Source organism: Pezoporus wallicus, unplaced genomic scaffold (genome assembly GCF_028554395.1).
Source record: "Pezoporus wallicus isolate ANWC-B61680 ecotype Strahan unplaced genomic scaffold, APGP_CSIRO_Pwel_v1 contig_5418, whole genome shotgun sequence".
Lineage (NCBI taxonomy): Eukaryota > Metazoa > Chordata > Aves > Psittaciformes > Psittacidae > Pezoporus > Pezoporus wallicus.
Window position 1 is genome coordinate 3,809,111 of NW_026640709.1, and position 20,189 is coordinate 3,829,299.

General features: G+C 36.0%; 1 protein-coding gene across 2 annotated transcripts in view; it reads right to left on the reverse strand.

The window, feature by feature from the left end:
• Window positions 1-576: 576 nt before the first annotated feature.
• SPRED1 (sprouty related EVH1 domain containing 1) overlaps window positions 577-20,189 on the reverse strand; it is a 61,345-nt gene continuing 41,732 nt past the window's right edge. The window contains exons 3-6 of one of the 2 annotated variants that reach the window (XM_057420046.1): window positions 16,699-16,867; window positions 15,396-15,445; window positions 7,037-7,195; window positions 577-2,353 (exon numbers count right to left, since the gene is read on the reverse strand). In XM_057420046.1, coding sequence (XP_057276029.1) covers window positions 1,694-2,353; window positions 7,037-7,195; window positions 15,396-15,445; window positions 16,699-16,867 — 1,038 coding nt within the window. In that variant the 3' untranslated portion in view covers window positions 577-1,693. The remainder of the gene's footprint in view (window positions 2,354-7,036; window positions 7,196-15,395; window positions 15,446-16,698; window positions 16,868-20,189) is intronic. The other variant, XM_057420047.1, reaches the window with a different exon arrangement.

The following is a 20,189-nucleotide window of genomic DNA, read 5'->3' on the forward strand; positions in this document are numbered from 1 at the left end:
GCACCAATGCATGCAGAAAGAAAAACTACATAAAAAATATATGGAAGAAATGCACAGGAAATGAGAAAAAGTAAGTCATCTTTTAAAATCAATTCCTTTTTTTGTTTGTCTAATAACAAGGGTACACTGAAGACAGTCCTACTCCAGCCAGGATATCAATTAGGCACCGTCGCTAATGAATTGTTACTGGTTGTAGTGTTTTACGTATCTATAATGAGAAGTAAATGTTTCTTACTTCATGACAGAGCAAAGCACGAAATGGTTTAACAAATTCTCTATGGGTTAATCAGTTAATTCTTATCTGAAAGTTAAACACTTAGTAAGTACAAAGCCATAACAAGTATCGTACACAAGATACCGCCACACAGACACATACATTCTCTCTCTCTCCCCACTTCCCCATTCTCCCTGTGAATTTCCTCAGTTAAGACGTTCACTCCAATTTTGCCTGGGCTGTTAATTTATTTCTCAAGCTAAGTCTTTTCTTGCTGTTTTTGAACAAAACACACAGTACTTTTGTTCTTGCCCATTCAAATAAGAGAAAGTTGAAGTTCAAAATAATGAAAACAATTTCACTTTTGTTATTAATCTTTTGTTTTAATCATAGTACTTGATAAACAGCTGAACAGGATCCTAGTTTAACAGAAGGATAAACAAGAACACTGATGACAATTTGTTACAACTGCCTTAATGTACCTTTTGCTTAATGAACATTTGAATATGCAATAAAGTATTTTTGGAGGACACCCCAAAAGAAAACAACTTGCTGGTTGAGCAACAGAAACAACTTCCTTTTTGCTATTATGTTGAAATCAAAGTCATTTATATATAAAAATAAATGTTATGTTCTAACAAGAACATTTTAGACAATTACATCTGTGCTTAACAAAAAAAATATTGGTCACTCAAGACTAGAATAATTAATATTTTAAAGGTTTTTAGATTATCAGAATGTATGGATACAACTCAACACAAACTGTAGCTGAAGGGAACCAGGACTGAAAATATGAATTTGTCCATCTGGAATAAAAATGCGACTAAATTAACTAATTAAATATTTAAAATACTACCATGGAATGTGACAGTAGATATGGTCTATACCTACTATATCAGAGGGAAGGGAAGTTTAACATGTAATAATTCGTACCTTACACATTTAGTTAAATATAAACATTTGTTATTTATACATAAAGTTGCTTCCAAAAAACTATTAATAAGTGATTTAGTTGCACTTAAAATCAGTTTCATTTCTCATTTGCCAAGTATTAACTTTTCTTAAGCTTAAATCAACTGTCACTAGTGCACTTTTAGTTAAAATTTCCCCTCAGGTAAGTTTTAATCCTTTTAAAAGAGCCCCCTTACCTAAACCATGAATGTACAAAGTGGCAAAAGTTAATCCCTTTTAGTATAACCATAGTTTATATACTCATTTTATAGCCAATAATAAGAATAGGCTTTCCTTTGCAAAATCTCCTTCACAACTTGCAACAAATGCCACGTAACTCAAAGGAAATAGTTAGGCGTGGCTAGCACTTGTAAAATGCCAAGGTCTGACAAGTCTTGTTGCTTCCTCCACATCAAGCATCTTACATGAAAGAAGATTCCCTTCAGCTTGCCAAAAAGCTTCCACAAATCCAAGTTAGATGCTTCCTGGAAACAAAGATTTTTCAGCTCTGTTTGGCACAAGACTGATTCATCCTGCAGCTTTATGCTTTCCTCCACAGCACCCACACACCTCACCGCAGTGATGGCATGCTCTCAAAGGGAGGTAGCAGCACATACATGGAGCAATGAACGAGAGTGCCACCAGTGCTAACCAGCGTAAGCAGAACTTGTCATCACTAGTGTCACATGAGCAAGGATCAGAGAAATCTCCTTCAGAGTCTGACATGCAGTGATAAAGCATGCTCTCTGCGCAAAGCATGCAACTAACTTGGTAGATACATCTTTTAATAGGATCTGGCGCATCTTGACATTTTCCTCTGCCATTATCTTCATGATTAAACCTCTCCTGGCAGTATATACAGCGGGAACGTTCACCATCTTCTTTTCTTCTTTTTGAGTTTTTAAATTTTGATGAGGAAGGCTGAGTTTTAAATACCACAGAACTCTTTGAGTCTTTCAGGGAATTCAACTTAGTTCCATCCCCACATGGGTATAAATAGTCAGATTTTTTACTGTCTGATTTAGAAAATGGTATATTTGAGTCTGCGTCATCCCTCTCCAGGTCGTTCTTCCACATGTCAGGATGCCTGTAGTCTGCATAACGACGTATCAAAATGTCACGAGGGTTTATCCTAACAATTTCATCTTCATCCTGAAAACTAACATGTCTGATTGACTTCAGTGGCACCTGAAATGGCAAAGCAAGATAAGTTCACTATAGTGTATCCCCAATTTATGTCCACCTACAATGTAAAACTTAGATTAGGAAACGAAAAGCCAGGATTTTTTTCCCTTGCTGCCTGAAGATAAAAATTTCAGCCTATTTTCTTACCAGTACAATTTATAGACTTCCCCACAATAATCATCCTTTTGCATATCAGGACCATGAGCTTTAGTATTCTTTCCTGACTTTTTAGTACCTCATAAATGCTTTGGATATTTTGGTATCCACATAAAACTTCATACTGTTCTCTGAAATATGCTCAAAATTCAGATTTTAACATCTAACAGTGGCAACTACTTCCACAGATCAATTACACCTCACATGAAATTGCTGATTTCACATCACTTATTATCCACTGCTTTATGATTTCACATACCCCCATGCATTCACTGAGTTACTTGTGTTATCTATGAGAAGCTTTCCTTTATTCCTGCTCTAAGTTTTCAAACTTCCTCCACTTTTGCAATAGGAGTATTGAATACTGGTTACTTATTTTCAAAGCTGTATTCCAGATAAGGATTTTACCATATGATGAATAATATTCAGTGGCATGATCAATCAAAACTAATGGCTTAAAAATGCACCTCCCCTTAGCTTATATACAGTAGTTAAATTGATTAGCTTAGGTCACTGGCATGCAAACACCCAAGTACTTTTAAAATTCTTAACTTAGAAACTGACCATAATTCAAGTCCTTTTATCTCAAAATGCAAGTAAAAGAGAATGTGCTAAACACATAGAAAAACAGCAGAGAGATAAGACAGAGTTCTTGTTTATTCTGCCTTACGATCAAAGGGCATGAAAAAGTTGTTGAAGGTGTCAAATTTGAATCATCTAAACTGAAATGCTGCAGACCTTAGATATTAAGACAGTGAATTGCCACTAAATGTTACTGAAATCCCATTACAAGTGACTTTCAAGAAAAGGTACAAATAACGACAGGATAAACATTTAGGATGTGCATGGAAGGAGCTCGCAAAAATAGCAGTGAGCAAAACAGGAGTCTCAGTATGCCCCTGTGATCCTGCCTCATAGACAGGCAGATATTTTCCTACACTGTGGCGCTATTATGATCAGATCCAGAATATAAGAAAGCTTCAAGTCAAATTCCACCTTTTTCTTCTGTCAAGTGCGCAGCCAACCATCTCACGGTAAAAACTGAAAAACACCCACTCCTTAACCCATTAGCCTTACAAAGTCTTCCAGAGTCATGAATTATTTGGGAATGCATCTTTGGCATCAGTATTGTTGCTTTGAGAATATTTACCTTATTAGTACTGATTAAATTAATGAGAATTAATATGTCACTATTCCATTGTCTAGGACAACAATATAACTGCATGTTCCTAATCTGTGGTGTGTAGCAACAAACAAGTTAACACTCTACTGTTTCACTTTGCACCTGTCTGTGCTCCTACTACACTGAAGTCTGCAGGCCCCTGGTTTTGGGGTGGGAGGCAGAGAAGGAAAGAGGGAAGACAGCTGGGAAAGAGGAAGGAATAGCTTCTTAAAATATGTCAGCTTCTGATTACATAAGAATACCTGTAGCCTGCTCTAACCATCACTTCCCTGCTTAGTAATCCTCATGTGTTAAGTACAAAACTGTAATTAGAGCTGCTTTGCCCTGGTAGTTTCAACTGGAGTATGCTAACATGAATAATACTTTTTTTCTTGGCTCCAAGTTATGTAGCTGGACTTCCACAGGTCTCAAGAATACAGGATGAAGAAAGGTTATATCCTGTTCAGCTAGCATCAGTGATCTTCCATACTTCCACAGGCTTCTATGGAAGCAGTTAGGCCTCCCCTTTGCTTATAAAAGCAGAGTGCTTCTCACTTGTGTTTTCAAACAAGAGAAAGCCTATCGTTTCATCATCAATAACTAGCTATGGCTAACTGGCTTTTCTGAACCGTTAACAGCATAAATTTAAGGGAAAAAGCATCAGAAATAACATTACAATTCTGTATGTTCCAGGCATAAAGGATCCTACTCAACTGTACATGCAGAATATTAGGCATGCATTTAAATGCATTACATAATATCCGCTGTTTAAATGAAAAAAAAAAAGAACAAAACCAAAATCTCAAACCAAAAAAACCCCACCCTCAACCTCCCATTCCCCAGCTAATAGCCATTAAAGATCACTACAAATACTAACAACTGTAAAACCCAACCTCTCCCCAGTCTTTGAAGGCTTTTTATTCGTTTGGGCAGAACACATCACATACATAGAACTCATTTCTTTTTCTCAAGCCCTCAGCCAAACACCTATTAAAATGCTTAAGGTCTGATATGTTACAAACAAGGCAGCATTATGTTCTTCATGCAACTGATATCAAGAAACTATTTTTTAAGACAGCAAGTAGGAAACACTGGAAACAAGAAAGTAGGAGAAATGTTGGAAAAGCTTTATAAATAAAGTGCTTACACATTGGGTGTTTAATGGGATCTATATGAAAGAGATGAGATACATGAAACCTTTACAACACTACAGAATCCAGATTCAGTTAGGTACAAATACCAACAAACTTCAACATGAATAATGCACATCGTCCTCTAGGCATTCAAAACTGTAACTCAGTGTAAGTGCCATCTCTGTATCACAGCTGAATCAGGAAGGGAGAAAGAATATGACAGCAAACTGAAATCCCATAGAGAATCTCACTATGAACATGACTAACCAACTGGAAATTAGTCAGAAAATTTTTGTTGACATAACTGAACTCACTGGTATTACACCTTACTTGAACAGGTGCACCTTTAAGTAAGACACAGACACTTCCTTGGTACTGTAGCCTTCACTGCCTCCCCTCAAACAGATATACCTGAATTTGCCCAGCTTGCAACTCCACAACATGAGGACACCAACAACTAAATATATCATCGCAAAGTACTACATATAAGTCAAAGTGACATCAATATATCAAAAGCTAAAGAGTGGAGGGACTTCAGTATTTTTTATAACAGCCGAAGGATTACAGGTAAAGATCTGAACTATCATTAATGACTTCTTCAGTCCGGGCTTTTCAACTTACTAGCACAGCCAAACTTATTTATACAAATTGAAACAAACCAGATTATTTGCCTCAAGATCTTCTGTGCCACATGGTCACATGCATGGCATTCAGCAGAGACAATGTGAGATTTTGCTGACTTGCCTATTTTCTAAGAAAATGCAGAAAGCATGGGGTGTCAGATGCAGGTGGTGCTATAGTATAAGAAAAATAATTTAAAGAATATCTACTTAAATTTCCATGGCATCTTCTGTAACTTCAGTTGACAAGAAATGAACTGTCATTTCCAGGAAATTCCTATTTAATATTTATCAGACACTACTCAGAATACCATAGCTTAAATCATCATTTTCTCAGTAGGCAGTTCTATATGTGCTCTTAAAACACACAAGCATTTTAAGACTACCACACTTTCATTTACAATGAAGACTAACACGCATACATCACTGGTTACTGTAGCTGTTGAGTGTTAGCTGCAAGAACCTGACCACCCATCTATTCTACTCAATGATACTTGAAGGTAAAGGGGAAGAGGAAAAAATATGTATCTCCTGATGCAAAGAACAAACAAAAATATGAGGTGACTCACACAAAGAGATAATTGGAGTAGATCAATGATTAAAAATTGTTAAGTTCATAATTTCAAGTTCCTTAGTTAGTTCTTGCTTCTTTTGCCCAATTAAAGCAGTTAGGAAACAGCTGAAACAAGACTTCCATACAGTCCTTTCTTTCTTTGCAATAACGACCAAGGGTATTAAAAAGCTGTATTTCAAGTCGCGTCATTTTCTCTACAAGTGTTCACAACGACTTGAACTTGTGTTCTGCTCTGACTTCTGTTAAGCTTATTCTAAAAAGCTTCCCATGTGTTTGCTTCTAGGTTCAAGACCCTCAAAGTAACTATTATCCAACTCATTATAAAGTCTACTTTTACTGCCTTTAAAAACTGTCAGTTATTTGAGGCTTAGAAAAAAGCAAAATCTATATTGTTAAAGGAAAAGTTGTAACATTGTCTTTCTAATCTTTTAAAAACATTCAAAAAACGTCTGTACATCAGCCTTCCTCATGTTAGTGGGTTGTCTTCTGTTTCAAGAATCTGTTTACCAATAACTTAATACTTTTCATGCATAACAGATAAACCATTTTCCTTTCTGTACCAAAACAGAGTATTTTAGTTCAAATGGGCAGTAAGAAAGTATAAAACGCTTCAATAAAAGTATTTAGCAAAAGGTGTAATGCATCCAAGATATCTTTTAAAGACACCTTTCAATATTTCTAATTAAAATTGTATACATGCAACTGAGATCAAGCTCATGCCCAACCAACATTTTCTGAAAAATTTCAACAGTTTTTCGAGGCTGCAGATACTAAGTCTGTAATACAGAAATATGACTTCAGAGAAAGTGAAAGATTTATTCATGCCGTCTGCTGCACTACAAACACAGGTAAATACCTTTGCAAAGCCTTACCTCTGCCATGACAACACTAGTATTTCAGCTGCAAAGCTTATATTGATAATTTCAAGTTGAGAGTATAATACTACAATACAGGGACTTAAAATCAAAGTGCAGAAATCACACACTCTGGTATTAATGCAACAAGCAAAATAAGAACTGCTTCTTTTATCAGTAGTCTTACCTGGTTAGGTTGGTTAGGAAAACAGGCCCTCCTGGTGTTGAAATCCTCAAATGCTGAAGGCCTTATATTTGCACTATTGTAAGGTTCACTGGTTACTACAGTTTCATGTTGGAAAAGGTGATCTTTCATTAATGAACCCGATGTATTTTCTTGAGTAGTCTAGAATACATAAGAACACCCTTTAAATGATTTTGCATTTACACAAAAAACACACAAAACCCACAATGTTCATGCATGAATGCATTAATACTCTACATAATGTGCTAGAGGCATCTATAAACACAAATATTTTAAAATACACATTTTTTAAGTACTTATAAGTATGCAAGTATTTTCTTTACTATAAGTAAGCCTTAGAAAATAGGAGTTCCTTTTCTGCTGAGCATACACAACTTGGGTATTAAAGATCCATGCCTTTAACTCAGTTACCAAATCAGAATAAAGAAGTTCTTTAAGGAAGGAGAGATAAGCCCAGTCTCTGTGATTATGCTTTCTCTAACTACGCATGAGGCTGCCAGTATTTACATATATACACCTGGAGGATAAAATGTGAGGCAAATAAGGCAAAAGCTAGTCAGACCTTTTAATAAATTAAAACTAAGATCAGCTGAAAAGGAAGAAAGTCAGTTTCAACATAAAGTAGCTCAATTAAAGTATCTAATTACAGCAAGTGTATATTAAACAACTAATGACTGTCTTTTTGAAATTAAGGTTCTATCAGGCAATCTGATACAAAAATGAGACCATGTGGCAACATATAATGAGATATCTGCAGGATGTGTGCCATTGAGAATAAGAAAAAGGAAGTATGTTTGGGTGGAATATTGGCTTGTGACATGATCCAATTTCTGAAAAGAACAGAAAAACCAAACAGTTCTCATTTTTTAAGCTTAGCTGGCTGGGATATACTCAGGATACAGTAGAACATATTGATAAAAATCCCACCGAGCTGCCAAAAAAAGTACAATGTTGTTTTTGTACAACAAAACAACAATATTTTGTTTGCATTGAGAGATGCTGTAAAGTTAACTGGCTACTATCATCTGATATCACTGAGAAAATTCTGGCATCATACAACTTCCTGCAAGAAGAATGTTATGTTTCAGCTTTAATGTAAGGATCTGTATATATATTAAGGAAACATTAAGGGGGAAACAATAAAAACCCTCCAGAAAACTACTGAGGCAGAGGCAAACCTAAAGGTTTGGCAGGTTAAGTACTAATGAGTACACTTATTATCAGTTAAGTACACTGAATCATTAGTTTTTATTTATCAAAATACTTAAGGAACTTATTCTGGTATTACATTAGCACCTCGCAGATGTAAAAGACTAATGTATCAAGTTCTAGACACCTAGACAAAGTGCAAGTAGCAACTGATCTTTGAGAAAGAAAATCATCACATCACTAAGAATTTATATATTGTTCAGAAGCACTCTGAGAGGAAAAAATTAGAATGAGTAATTAATAATCAGCTTTAATTATTAGTACTAGAGAGTGTACACCCCATGAAAGACAAGGGCTCAGTCAGCTTAAAATTCCACTGAAAACTTTTGAAGACAGGCAAAATGCCAGGAAGAAGTACTTTCTGAAGCTCCTTGGGCATGACGCCACCACTAAGCAATCAGCCCTGCTGCTGTCAAGATTAAATTTTCTGGTCAAACTGCTGGAAAAAGAGTACAAAAGAAACACTGAAGTGACTGGCAAGAGTTTATGATTTTATAGATGTATACTTATTTTAAGAGTAAAACCATCAAATATTAGTGCATCTTCCTTGCAGGAGGTACTCCTGTAGGTACATTGCCCAATGACACAAAACACTGGTTTAAATCACAGGAGAACTAACTGCATTCAGAATGAAGAACAAATGCCTACAACTATTTTGGGTTTGAGCAATGTTATAAATGCTTACAATAAGCAGAAACTATTTAAACTAGGAACACACTTAGCAGCTAGAAGCCATTTTACAAAAGCCACAGTGATAAGCACTACCTAACCCCCTTACCTCCCCCCAGCTATTATCAATTTGAGTGGTCTAGGGAGAAGGATAAGAGCTGCAAAAAACTCCTTCTTTCCCAGGGAAAAAAAAACCAAAACACATACTCTCTACAAACCAGTCTTACCCCTGGGTGAGATTTGCAACAGCCTGCATTATTTCCTGTTCCTGCAAGTGATTCACACCTTTTTTTTTTCTTCAGAAATAAACTACCTACACTACAGAGTAAAAAGGACACGTGCACATACTCACAGACACACGCACACACCCCCCTTGCCAGTTCAGGAGGGCTCCATCTACTGAAGGTTATGGGCACTGATCACCTATTACAGTGCTAACTAGCAGTGCCATACACTGATGTATGAAATACAGACCTTAATCCTAAAGCAAGCCCTTGTGCCCTATACACAGCAATTATGAAGGAATGCTTTTATAAAATTCAAACACAGACACCACAATTCAAGCTAACTAACTTCAATGACAAATTTGGGGGTGGAAGGAGACAGAGAAAGGCATCCGACCTTTGTAAGGCAGGAACTCATGAGACAGTTGCTCAGAAAGCACAACACTCAGCCTACCAATCTGCACACTACAGGTAAGCGGGCACAGCCTAACTTCTGGTATTTATGAAAAATCACTTATGGTCTTATTCAGCCTATAAATACTCTGCAGAACCTCAGAAATGCCAGATCAATTTCCTGAACTCTGTATTTTTAACTAAACTGGTAGTTTAGATATAGCCAAACCACGTTTATTAGTATCAAAAAGGCTTTCTTCGCATGTCACTTCCTGCTCCAATCAGATGTTCTATGACAAAGTCATAAACACCTGAAAACCCACATTTATAATGGAAACACCAACAACCTGTAGGAAGAGGCCCTTGAAACAAAAATGCTATTGTAGTAGAAATGCATTAAAGTAAAAAGCAAACATGTAAAGTTTTCCGCAAGAACTAAGCTTGGTATATTAAGTATACAGAACATTACACACAAACACAAATGCACACATTCCCCTTTTCTACTGTCCAAAGCAATTACACCGCCCACATTCAATATCCTTTAACCACAGCCTGCGAAGTACAGTACTGGCATAGGTTATTCAGAATCATCTGTAGAGTAACCTATGCCAGTTTTTAATGCACAACGGAAATCTGGTTTGCTCCCAGCTGCTGGTATAATAATTACTGTCCTATGGTTGCTAAGAGATACTCTGAATTTTTTTCCAAGACTACTAAAACATTTCTGTGCGTGCAGGCAGAAGGACGCTGGGTAAAGCAATAAAATGACTCCAGCTGTAGCTCTCCAGCAGAATTCAATACCAGATGACAGCTGTAGAGAAAATGAAAACCAGACTGAGCTTCTCTTCTTCAAATTTTCTCTTCTTACTTCTCCCAGTTTGCCAAAGTCTGGGAGAGAATTCAAGATTGTTCTGCAAACATTGTTAAAAATGTTCTGCTCTAAGTAAGTTTAATGATTACACAGAAGGATGGATAAGAGACCACATTTCCGTTGCTCCCCAGTTCTCGTATTTACTTCCCATGAGGCCTGAAAATCAGCTGTTTAACGCTAACCAAAACAAGAAGCATTTAAATGTGGTTTTTTCTTTTTTTTTTTAATTGTGAATAAATGACAAAGATTTCAAAAACATTTGAATAACTTCTGCTTTAGCCATTTCTAAGAGTGATGGAGCAACTATTTCCATATTTGGCAAAGAAACTGTTATAATCAGGTATTTAGTTCTAACACAGACTGAAATGTTACTTAAATTACTTCGAATGTTTTGTACAGTTTCAAGTAAAAAAATAAGGCATTTGAGACAACTTTTTCTTTCAAGTCTGTTCTACCTGAATTATATAGGTATATTATATATAACCTCAGCATACTGGAGGTTTTTAGGGATTCCAAGGAAGGAACAGGTAAACTAAAGTGTAACTTTGTAACTTGCAAACTGGCTGCTAGGGATACGGGGGTGGGGGGGTGGGGTGGGGTGTTGGGCATGGGGTAGACCTTGAATGCTACTATACAAAAAAGCTTAATAAACCCAAATAATTTTGGCACAGTGTATGAGATTTATTTTAAATTGATAATATAAACTAGTATTACTTCCAGTTAGGAACTACACTTAGCCAATTTATTCAGTGCACTAAATATTGCTAATCTTTAGTCGTTTATCATGTATCTTCTTCTCCATAAAAGCAATACAGTGTTAAAAGTAAACACGTATGTTCTTCCAAGACATAGCATCAAGTTATTATTGTAAAATAAAACTTCTGCAAACCTTTTGTTAAAGACAAAATAAACTGAATGGCCACTAAATACTGCATTTACAACGAGCTCACTAAATAGAGTATTTACAGAGAGGCATGTGAACCATTTATGTCCTCCCTGCCTGCACCAATACCGCTTAAGACACGTGTAAGTTGCAGGCCTTTCCCCCTTCATATTGACAAAAAGCCCAATGCACCAGTATCTGAAGGAACAAGCCAAACTTTTTTTTCCTGCTTGTAACTTACCAGCCTGAAGTTTTCTTCTGCCAGTAGTAAGAAACTCAAGAGCATAAGCACTTCATTTCTTATGACTTCAAAATTGTTAAAATGTATTGCTAGCCTATAAATAACACCAGTATGGCTGAATCAACAAAACCTTAAAGAAATTGACTCAAATGCTCCATTTTTCAGTTCTCAAAAGCAAGACTTACACATTTCAGTATCCAAAACCACATAAAAATACTCCTACATAAGGAGGAGTATATATCCATATAAGTATATATGCATTCCCAGGATCCATTTACAAACATTGCAGGCAGTCAGCTAACTCTGCATTAGCTCATTTGTGTATTTCTATTTGAAATTAATCTAGTAAGACTAAGGCTTACTTAATGATTTAAACAATTTGCATATAATATGTTCATTAAATAACTAATAGCAATTATAACAATTTTAGCAACCTTTACAAGCAAGTCTGAACACCCTTAAGTGATGGGATTTTTTAGTACTAAGATTTTAATACTACTTGCAAACAGAAAAGCATCTAAAGAAGCTATGTCTTCTTGACATTATAAGTTTGATCTTCTGTAAGAATGTTTTCTCTGTGAGGTTTTATTTAAAAAATGTAATTAAAAAAAATAAATCTAGTGACCCAAGATACAAGATAGTGAGCAAAATGCTAGTCTAGAAAACACAAGAGCTCAGTTTTTGAATTTGCATTTAAGAGTTGCACATACAAGTTTTGGACAACCCCTATTTCTGCCTGCTACATCCACAAAATGTGATAATACTTGTTACTAGTAGGCATTGATGTTTTACAGCAGTGCCACTGACTAGATCAGAAGGCTGTGTGTTTTGATCTTATCTGTATAAATTTATTTGCTTTCTATAGCACCAAATATAACCAGCCAGTAAAATAAATTTATGAAGCATGTTTTGCTTTCACTAATCATCTTCATTCTTAAAAACACAGTTAATGAAATTTATGTATCAACTACATGCTATATTCATACTTGCATACACATATTCAAATATGCACTAAATACAGGATTCCAGCTGTGTAAGATGACTGCAACAGCACAGGCAAAACACCTTTACATCAAATCATGTAACTGACAAAGACCTATTAATATTTTCAAATGGACTCTGATGACATCCTGGGTACTTTATTTACTATACTAACAAAGAAAAACATGAAACCAAAGAATACCAATACACATAGTTACTACCAAGTACAGACAAAAATGTAAGTGCATTAACAAGCATGCTATAAAAAGTGTGAAATAAACCTTTTCTCTTTATGATATTCTGCTATCTTAGAAGCAACTTACAACTACTTAATATTTTTAATTAACTGGAGGAGCTCCACTGCTTGATCTGTTGTATTTCATTCCTTAGAGATTACAAATTATAATTCTGGAAGAATGTTCTGATGAAACAACAAATATGCTACTGCCCTCAGATCCAAGTGTCAACCTGCTCTTTAACATTCTATTCACATTCTAAAATGCCCTTGCATAGATATACTCTAAAACTTACACAAAAACACTATTAGAGATTTGGGAAAACAGTTTATAGAACAGGAAAAAAAACCCAAGCAAACAGGAAAACCAAAATATTCTTAGCTCTTTCAAACTATAGTGGAATCGGAAGAAGGGGGGACAAGTCAACATGACTCTTTAAATTGAACAAAATGGTCTTATTAGTCCTTCAACTTAAAAAAACCCTGGAGTATCAAGTGTCACAACAATATCAGCCTTGGAAAGGGAAAGAAATAAATCATTTGCAGGACAATGTACACTATTTGGTATTTTCCAGATATTCTTGATGACTAGACCTGTGCCTCTAACTAAAATGCTATAGCCTTTCTACACTGACATTCATAATCCTACAATTACAGCTTTGTTATTGATACATGCACCTCATTTAGATGAAGCATAGCTAAACCAGGTGGGTTGAGCCTTCCTTGCCTTTCTACCCCCACTCTCCCTTCTGGTATTGTTGCAGATAGGCAATTCTAGTATCATTTATTTTACTTTGGTATGCAGTAATACAGTAAGAGAGACTGGCTAGCTTTTTTTGCCCCTAGAAAGCAGGTAATTCTTGCTATCTATCCATAGCATGAATCTACAATTAAGTAGTATGTGTTGGGTGGTGAAGAAATGGAATGTAACTGATAATTCTATCAGCAGTTTATACCAAACAGATTATTTGTACCTGTAAGTTACATATAAAGAAAGCTTTTTTTTTAAATGTACATATTATTTTAAATATATATAAAGTAAACCTACATAATCTATTTACATATCTAAATATATCTATATTTACATCTAAGTGAACACACTTTTCTCCAGTTTCCCAACAAGAAACTTTGTAGATATAATCACAGACATTTGCTTCAATTTTGGCATCCTCATATAGAAATGTAACAACTAGGCAGCATAATCAAGAGGTAATTAGTCTCCTCTAATCTCATTAGGCCTGTAGAAACTGCTCAATTATTAATCCTTGCAACAAAGCGTGTTTAAACAAGTCTTTTAAAAGCTGATTAAGAATTGCATTAACTTTGGCACACATTTCCTCCACCCTGTCAAAATCTCACTCCTATTTTATATCCAAAATATCTAATATTTATAGCAATTTTACTTTAAAGTGCCTTAAAATAAAGCACTGCAAATAAAGAACAACAGGTGGTTGCACAGCCAGCACTTAGACGGATAAATTTCTTCTACCATAAAATGGAAAGAAATCAGAAGTGTCTCCTGCATTGCCACTGCACTGCAGTATCCTTTCTAAATACTTGACTCTCAGTCTCCTACCATAATTTGATTCTTACCCATTCTTCAAAGCAGGCTGATAATTTTCATGGGTTTGTGTTGCAAAGGTTCTACACTGCATCTATCTACAATGATGATTTAATTTTGCATAAATGACAAAACTCTTTCCCTCAAGAAATTAATTAGGAATACTATCAGTTTTCTGAATAGTCACTAAGACGCCTGAGTCAACTTGTTTCTAAATCAGTTCCATTTTAAATTTCTGCGCTCTGAAAATTGAATGTATGTGTGAATAAAGCCAAGACTTTCTCTGAAACTGTAAATAGGAAAGAAGAAATGATACACACACATAGACACAAGTACATTTTTACTCAGTTATATCTGTTTTATGTATATATGTATCCATAATATCCATTTATACTGACTTGTTAAGCACACAGATTCTTGGATATTACCAGGTAGTGCTACACGAGTGTTACAGTACCTGTATTTGTGTAAAGCATTACAAATCTGAAGCATAGAAGAAGGTGAGTTTTTACATTTTATGCCATTATGACCTATATTGAATGGTGTAAATATGGATCAAGAAAAATGTGAAACTCGGCAAATGACTGCTTTATCTTCAGTGTCTTTTAAAAAATTAGCTGAACTTCCACCCTCGTTTGGACTAGATTCTTTTAACTACTAACTCAGCATCTTTTCAACTCTAACTATATAATGTCAGAAGTGTCTATCACTGTAGAGTGAGATCTGGGAAAAAAACAGGACGTGCATGTAAAAGAAGAAAACTCCTGATCCTTTTATTCTTATTTTCCCAGAATAGTATTTCATCTTCCCATGAATTGGAAGAGGATACCTAACCTCTTGAGAGGTTGTAAAAGCAGACATTGTAAACGTAAAAATAAAACTCAGGATGGTTAATCATCCTATTGACCACCTACTTGTCAATAGACAATATTGTAAGCCTTCTACATAATTGTTCTGGAACTTATTTCATTAAACTGAATTTTGGCACTCCTCTTATTTTGTTTATTCTAATGGAAACAATTGTTCAATTAATTAAAAAAACTGCACAATTAATTTAAAAATTTAAATGCTCACCTGAAAGCAGTCTTCTGCCACTTCAACATCATTTTGGGAGGGTGGATAACCTACAGAAAAAGTAAAAAGACAAGGTTATTTTCTTTTATTTACAGTTTACTGCTTCCAGTAGTCCACACAACCCTTCAATATTTGGCTGTGTTAATACAAATATGCTGGCTTTTTTAACCAGCGTATTTCAAGTTTCTTTTAATAAGTACCATTCATTTATACATTCTGCATTTTATACACTCAGTACTCCTAGCCACACTCCTCTGTCTTGTTGACACCTTTCTTGTAAAAGCGTTTTCAAAGTGTCATCAGAAGTCAGAAGCAAGGGAATATATTCTTGCTAATATAACATTTTGAAAATTAGAGGCAGATACTTTTGGTTGGTATAAATGCTCACTATGGTGTATTTTGATATAAATCAGCAGAAATTGGAACTGTGAGACCCTAAGTGAAGAAAGGATTCATATGTTCTCCAGTTATTTCTCCTGCAGGGACATGGGTAATATCGGCACAATTCAAAAGAAGTAAGTCATTCTAGTATGTCAAAAAGGATTTCCCTTCAGAAATGTTTCTCCCTTTGCTAGTATAATAACACACATTAAATACCTAAGTTTACAGTACATCAATAGCTCAGAATATTTTGTTTGAATTTCTCCCTTTAAGTTACTTTTCACAAGCTTGAAAGAGATGTTCTTTCTATTCAATAAACAACTGTTCTCTTCCCTCCTGGCCTCTCCCTATGCAGGAGCACATTTACCATACTTTCAGTTCAAAATCTAAGCTTGATGTTCTTCAGTTTGCTCACTAGTTTTCAGTTAGCCATATTGCTATTAAATTTTTCTACTGTCCCATCTAAACCTCTTCTCAGAACTACTCTGTCAGCTGTTAGTAAACAAATAGAACCATTAAATGAAAGCACATGCAGATAAAAAGAGAACTCAAGGAGTCTCAACAGTTTATCCTTTAAGAACATAAGAGGCTGTTACAAGCTTCTAGAAAGATTCAAGTAAGGCAAGTAACACTCTAGCTTCCCCCATTTCTTCATCACTAAAACAATGGAGGCAATGCTTTATTATGACAGGATATTTTGAGAAATTACCTCATTAGTGTCTGTGAAACAGCTTAAGACACTTAGATCAATGGCACTTTAGAAATGCCGGAAGTACTATTAAAAACCTGTTAAAATCTCAATACGCTATAAATCAATTCACATCCTTAAATATTGCCAGCATTAATGTTAAGCAAAGTGCTTTGACTTATTTACTAAACAGTTGCGATACCCTCCCCCCCACCCTTCATCTGAAATATGTACCTTGAGAAATATCCTCTACTGCTCTCCGAATACCTCTATCAAATGCTCTTGCATCAGCAGGACTCTGAAATGTGAGGCCGAACTTTTTGTCATCAATCTTCCAGTGGTAAAAAGTAGGAGTAACTTTGTTGTAAACAAGGTCCTTCTTTAATGTGCATTCCAAGACCACCTTCCAGAAAGAAGACAGAAAGAAAAGATACCACTGAGAACAAAATTTAGTCTTTGTGAGTTACCAGAAAACATACATCATAAGAGTGGGTAAGGGCCTCTAGTTCAAATTTCTTCCTGTTACAAGGATGTAATTTTAACCTATTTTCCATTATGGTCAAATTATTCACTAAGTGTTACTCATAGGTGGTATGGGTTAAGGACACTATTTTTATACAGAGTAAATCTTCCCAGCCTCAAAAGTATATGATCCCTACAGCGAGCACTTCTGTCAGTACAGACTTGCTAGATATTCAGCAAATGAAATAGGCCACACTTCAAAAAACATTACCGTGCTGATATCAAGTATTAGTCTATCACTGGTTATCTCATTTGTATACTTATTCTATCAAACTTTTAAGCACTAGACTAACTTAATGCTGCTTTCAGGCCACATCAGTTGTCTCCCAGAAAGGCTACCAGACAAGAGAATCATTTTAAAAACTGAAATTAATCAGAACTAAAATCTTTTTGAACCTATTACTGCCTGTACCTAGACACAAATGTATTTATGGCTCGCGGTCAACTATAATGAAAACAGTAATTAGGAATAATTAACAGAATTATTTGGCAACAAAAACATATACATGCACATTCAGTTATGAAGCAAAGTTGCAGCCTTCAACATCATTCCCCCACTCTAAATTGCCTGTTTTTAGAAATAGCTGCATAATTCACTTATCTGCAAAATTTATGTTACGCAACATTGTTACATTGAATGTTTCTTGATTAAAAACAATCCAAGGTGAACAAGAAATTACAGAGGGACATGCACTGATATTTTCCTGTTGCACTAGGTATAATAAATGGCACAGCAAGACAACCCGTATTGCTGTATTACTACTAGATTCTAAAACCCCTACTGAGAGATGATTGAGGAATTATATCATTTTAACATTAATGTATTTCCAGAATTAAATATTTAATTGTTATGTATGCAGCTTTGAGAGAAAAAATACAAAATTTCTTACAGCATGTGGAAAAAATGAGGTTAATTGTAACAGTTAACCTCCAAATTTCAAAAGAAATATATGTCTGAACTTAGATTATTCTTGCAAATCCTTTGTGTTCTTTCTCTCCTTTCCTTATCGATTGTATAGGAAAACGGTTGTGGGTTTTTCTTCCTCTTGCTCTTCATTACCCTACACCCCATCATTAATCATCTTGAGTTTTACTGCCTTTTAGCTCTGTCACTAGAAGGATGACATTATTTCTGCACATATAAACTCTTCCAGTTTATATGCCCAGAAATAATTTTTGTTACTCCACTCTGATTCCCTAAATGGTCAACAAAATGTAGGTACACCTGTCTACAAGGAAGCACAGGAAAGAATCCTAATTATTTGCTGCAGGTGCGCAGGAAAAGGTGCTGCAGGATTAAAAAAAAAAAAAAAAAAAGAAGAAAGTATAGTTCTGCAGTTCTAAGGTGTATTAAATGATCATTCTTTGTCCCTTTTGATGCTTTTAAACTTGTTTGCTCCTAAAATAAGGAGTTAAAATTTGAAGGTTTCTCAAACCACTTCATTTTCTAGGTCTGTGAGTACTTTTGGGGGATCTCTACTATATTTAACACCAGCTTTTTCACACTATATTTTGTGTGCAATTTCACCCAAAACATCAACAAGAAGTACTGCATTTCACAGCATCTTGCTCCCAAAGGAGTTAATCCAGATTATTTCATACTGAAAATTCAAACCTGAATGACAAGCATTTTTAAAAGATAACGTACCACTGGAGATAAACTACTGGATTAATACTTTATTGAGTCAAAGCTATAATTTCCAAAGAAATCCAAACCAAAGCAGAAACCCCCCAAACCAAACCCCTAACCCAAAAAACACTTCTACCATCTCAACCTTTAAACACCCCCCCAACCTCCAAACCTCACAATATTTCATAAAACAAATTAAATCAATCATTAACAAAACAATTATTCAATCATTAACAGAACAAGCAAACATCTTATCAAACACCAGTTATTTTCAGACTGATTTGAGGAAACAACGAGTTTAACAGCACAATACTTATTTTTCAGATTTAAAGCTGTATGAAAATAGACCAGTTAACACATGAGGCAAGTGGTTAATGGCACTGAAAGGGGAAAAATTAGTTGCATCAAAATTGTGCGTGTTATGAAACGTAAGAAACCATATAGGTGAGACTTTATGCCTACCCAACCTGAGAGAAAACTCAATAGATGTAGGTTGAAATCAGCAGCGGCACAGTAATCTATAAAATCCCTGCCTTCCATAGTTTTTGTTGCACACAGAAATATAAAAACCCTAAACCAATCAAAAAAAAGCCCCAACGATCTCCTAAAACATTACCGCATCACCAGAACACTTTTACACTTCACAATGTATTTTTTTTTCCCCATGTTAAACAATGTCATCAAAGGCTTCTTATAGGACCCCTTCAGATACCGGAAGGCTGCTATGAGGTCTCCACGCAGCCTTCTCTTCTCCAGGCTGAACAGCTCCAACTTCCTCAGCCTATCTTCATACGGGAGATGCTCCAGTCCCCTGATCATCCTCGTGGCCCTCCTCTGGACTTGTTCCAACAGTTCCATATCCTTTATATGTTGAGGACGCCAGAACTGTACACAGTACACCAAATGAGGTCTCGGGAGAGCAGAGGGGCAGGATCACCTCCTTTGACCTGCTGGTCACGCTCCTTTTGATGCAGCCCAGGATACAGTTGGCTTTCTGGGCTGCGAGCGCACACTGAAGCCGGCTCATGTTCATTTTCTCATCAACCAACACCCCTAAGTCCTTCTCCACAGGGCTGCTCTGAATCTCTTCTCTGCCCAACCTACAGCTGTGCCTGGGATTGCTCTGACCCAGGTGTAGGACCTTGCACTTGGCATGGTTAAACTTCATAAGGTTGGCATCAGCCCACCTCACAAGTGTGTCGAGGTCCCTCTGGATGGCATTCTTTCCCTCCAGGGTATCAACCGAACCACACAGCTTGGTGTCATTGGCAAACTTGCTGAGGGCGCACTCAATCCCACTGTCCATGTCACCAACAAAGATGTTGAACGAGACCGGTCCCAACACCGATCCCTGAGAGACACCACTCGTTACTGGTCTCCAGCTGGACATTGAGCCATTGACCAGAACTCTTTGTGTGCAGCCATCCAGCCAGTTCTATATCCACCCAGTGGTCCATCCATCAAATTGATGTCTCGTCAATTTAGAGACACAGATGTCGTGTGGGACAGTGTCGAATGCTTTGTGCTAGTCCAGGTAATGACATCAACTGCTCTACCCCTGTCCATCAGTTCC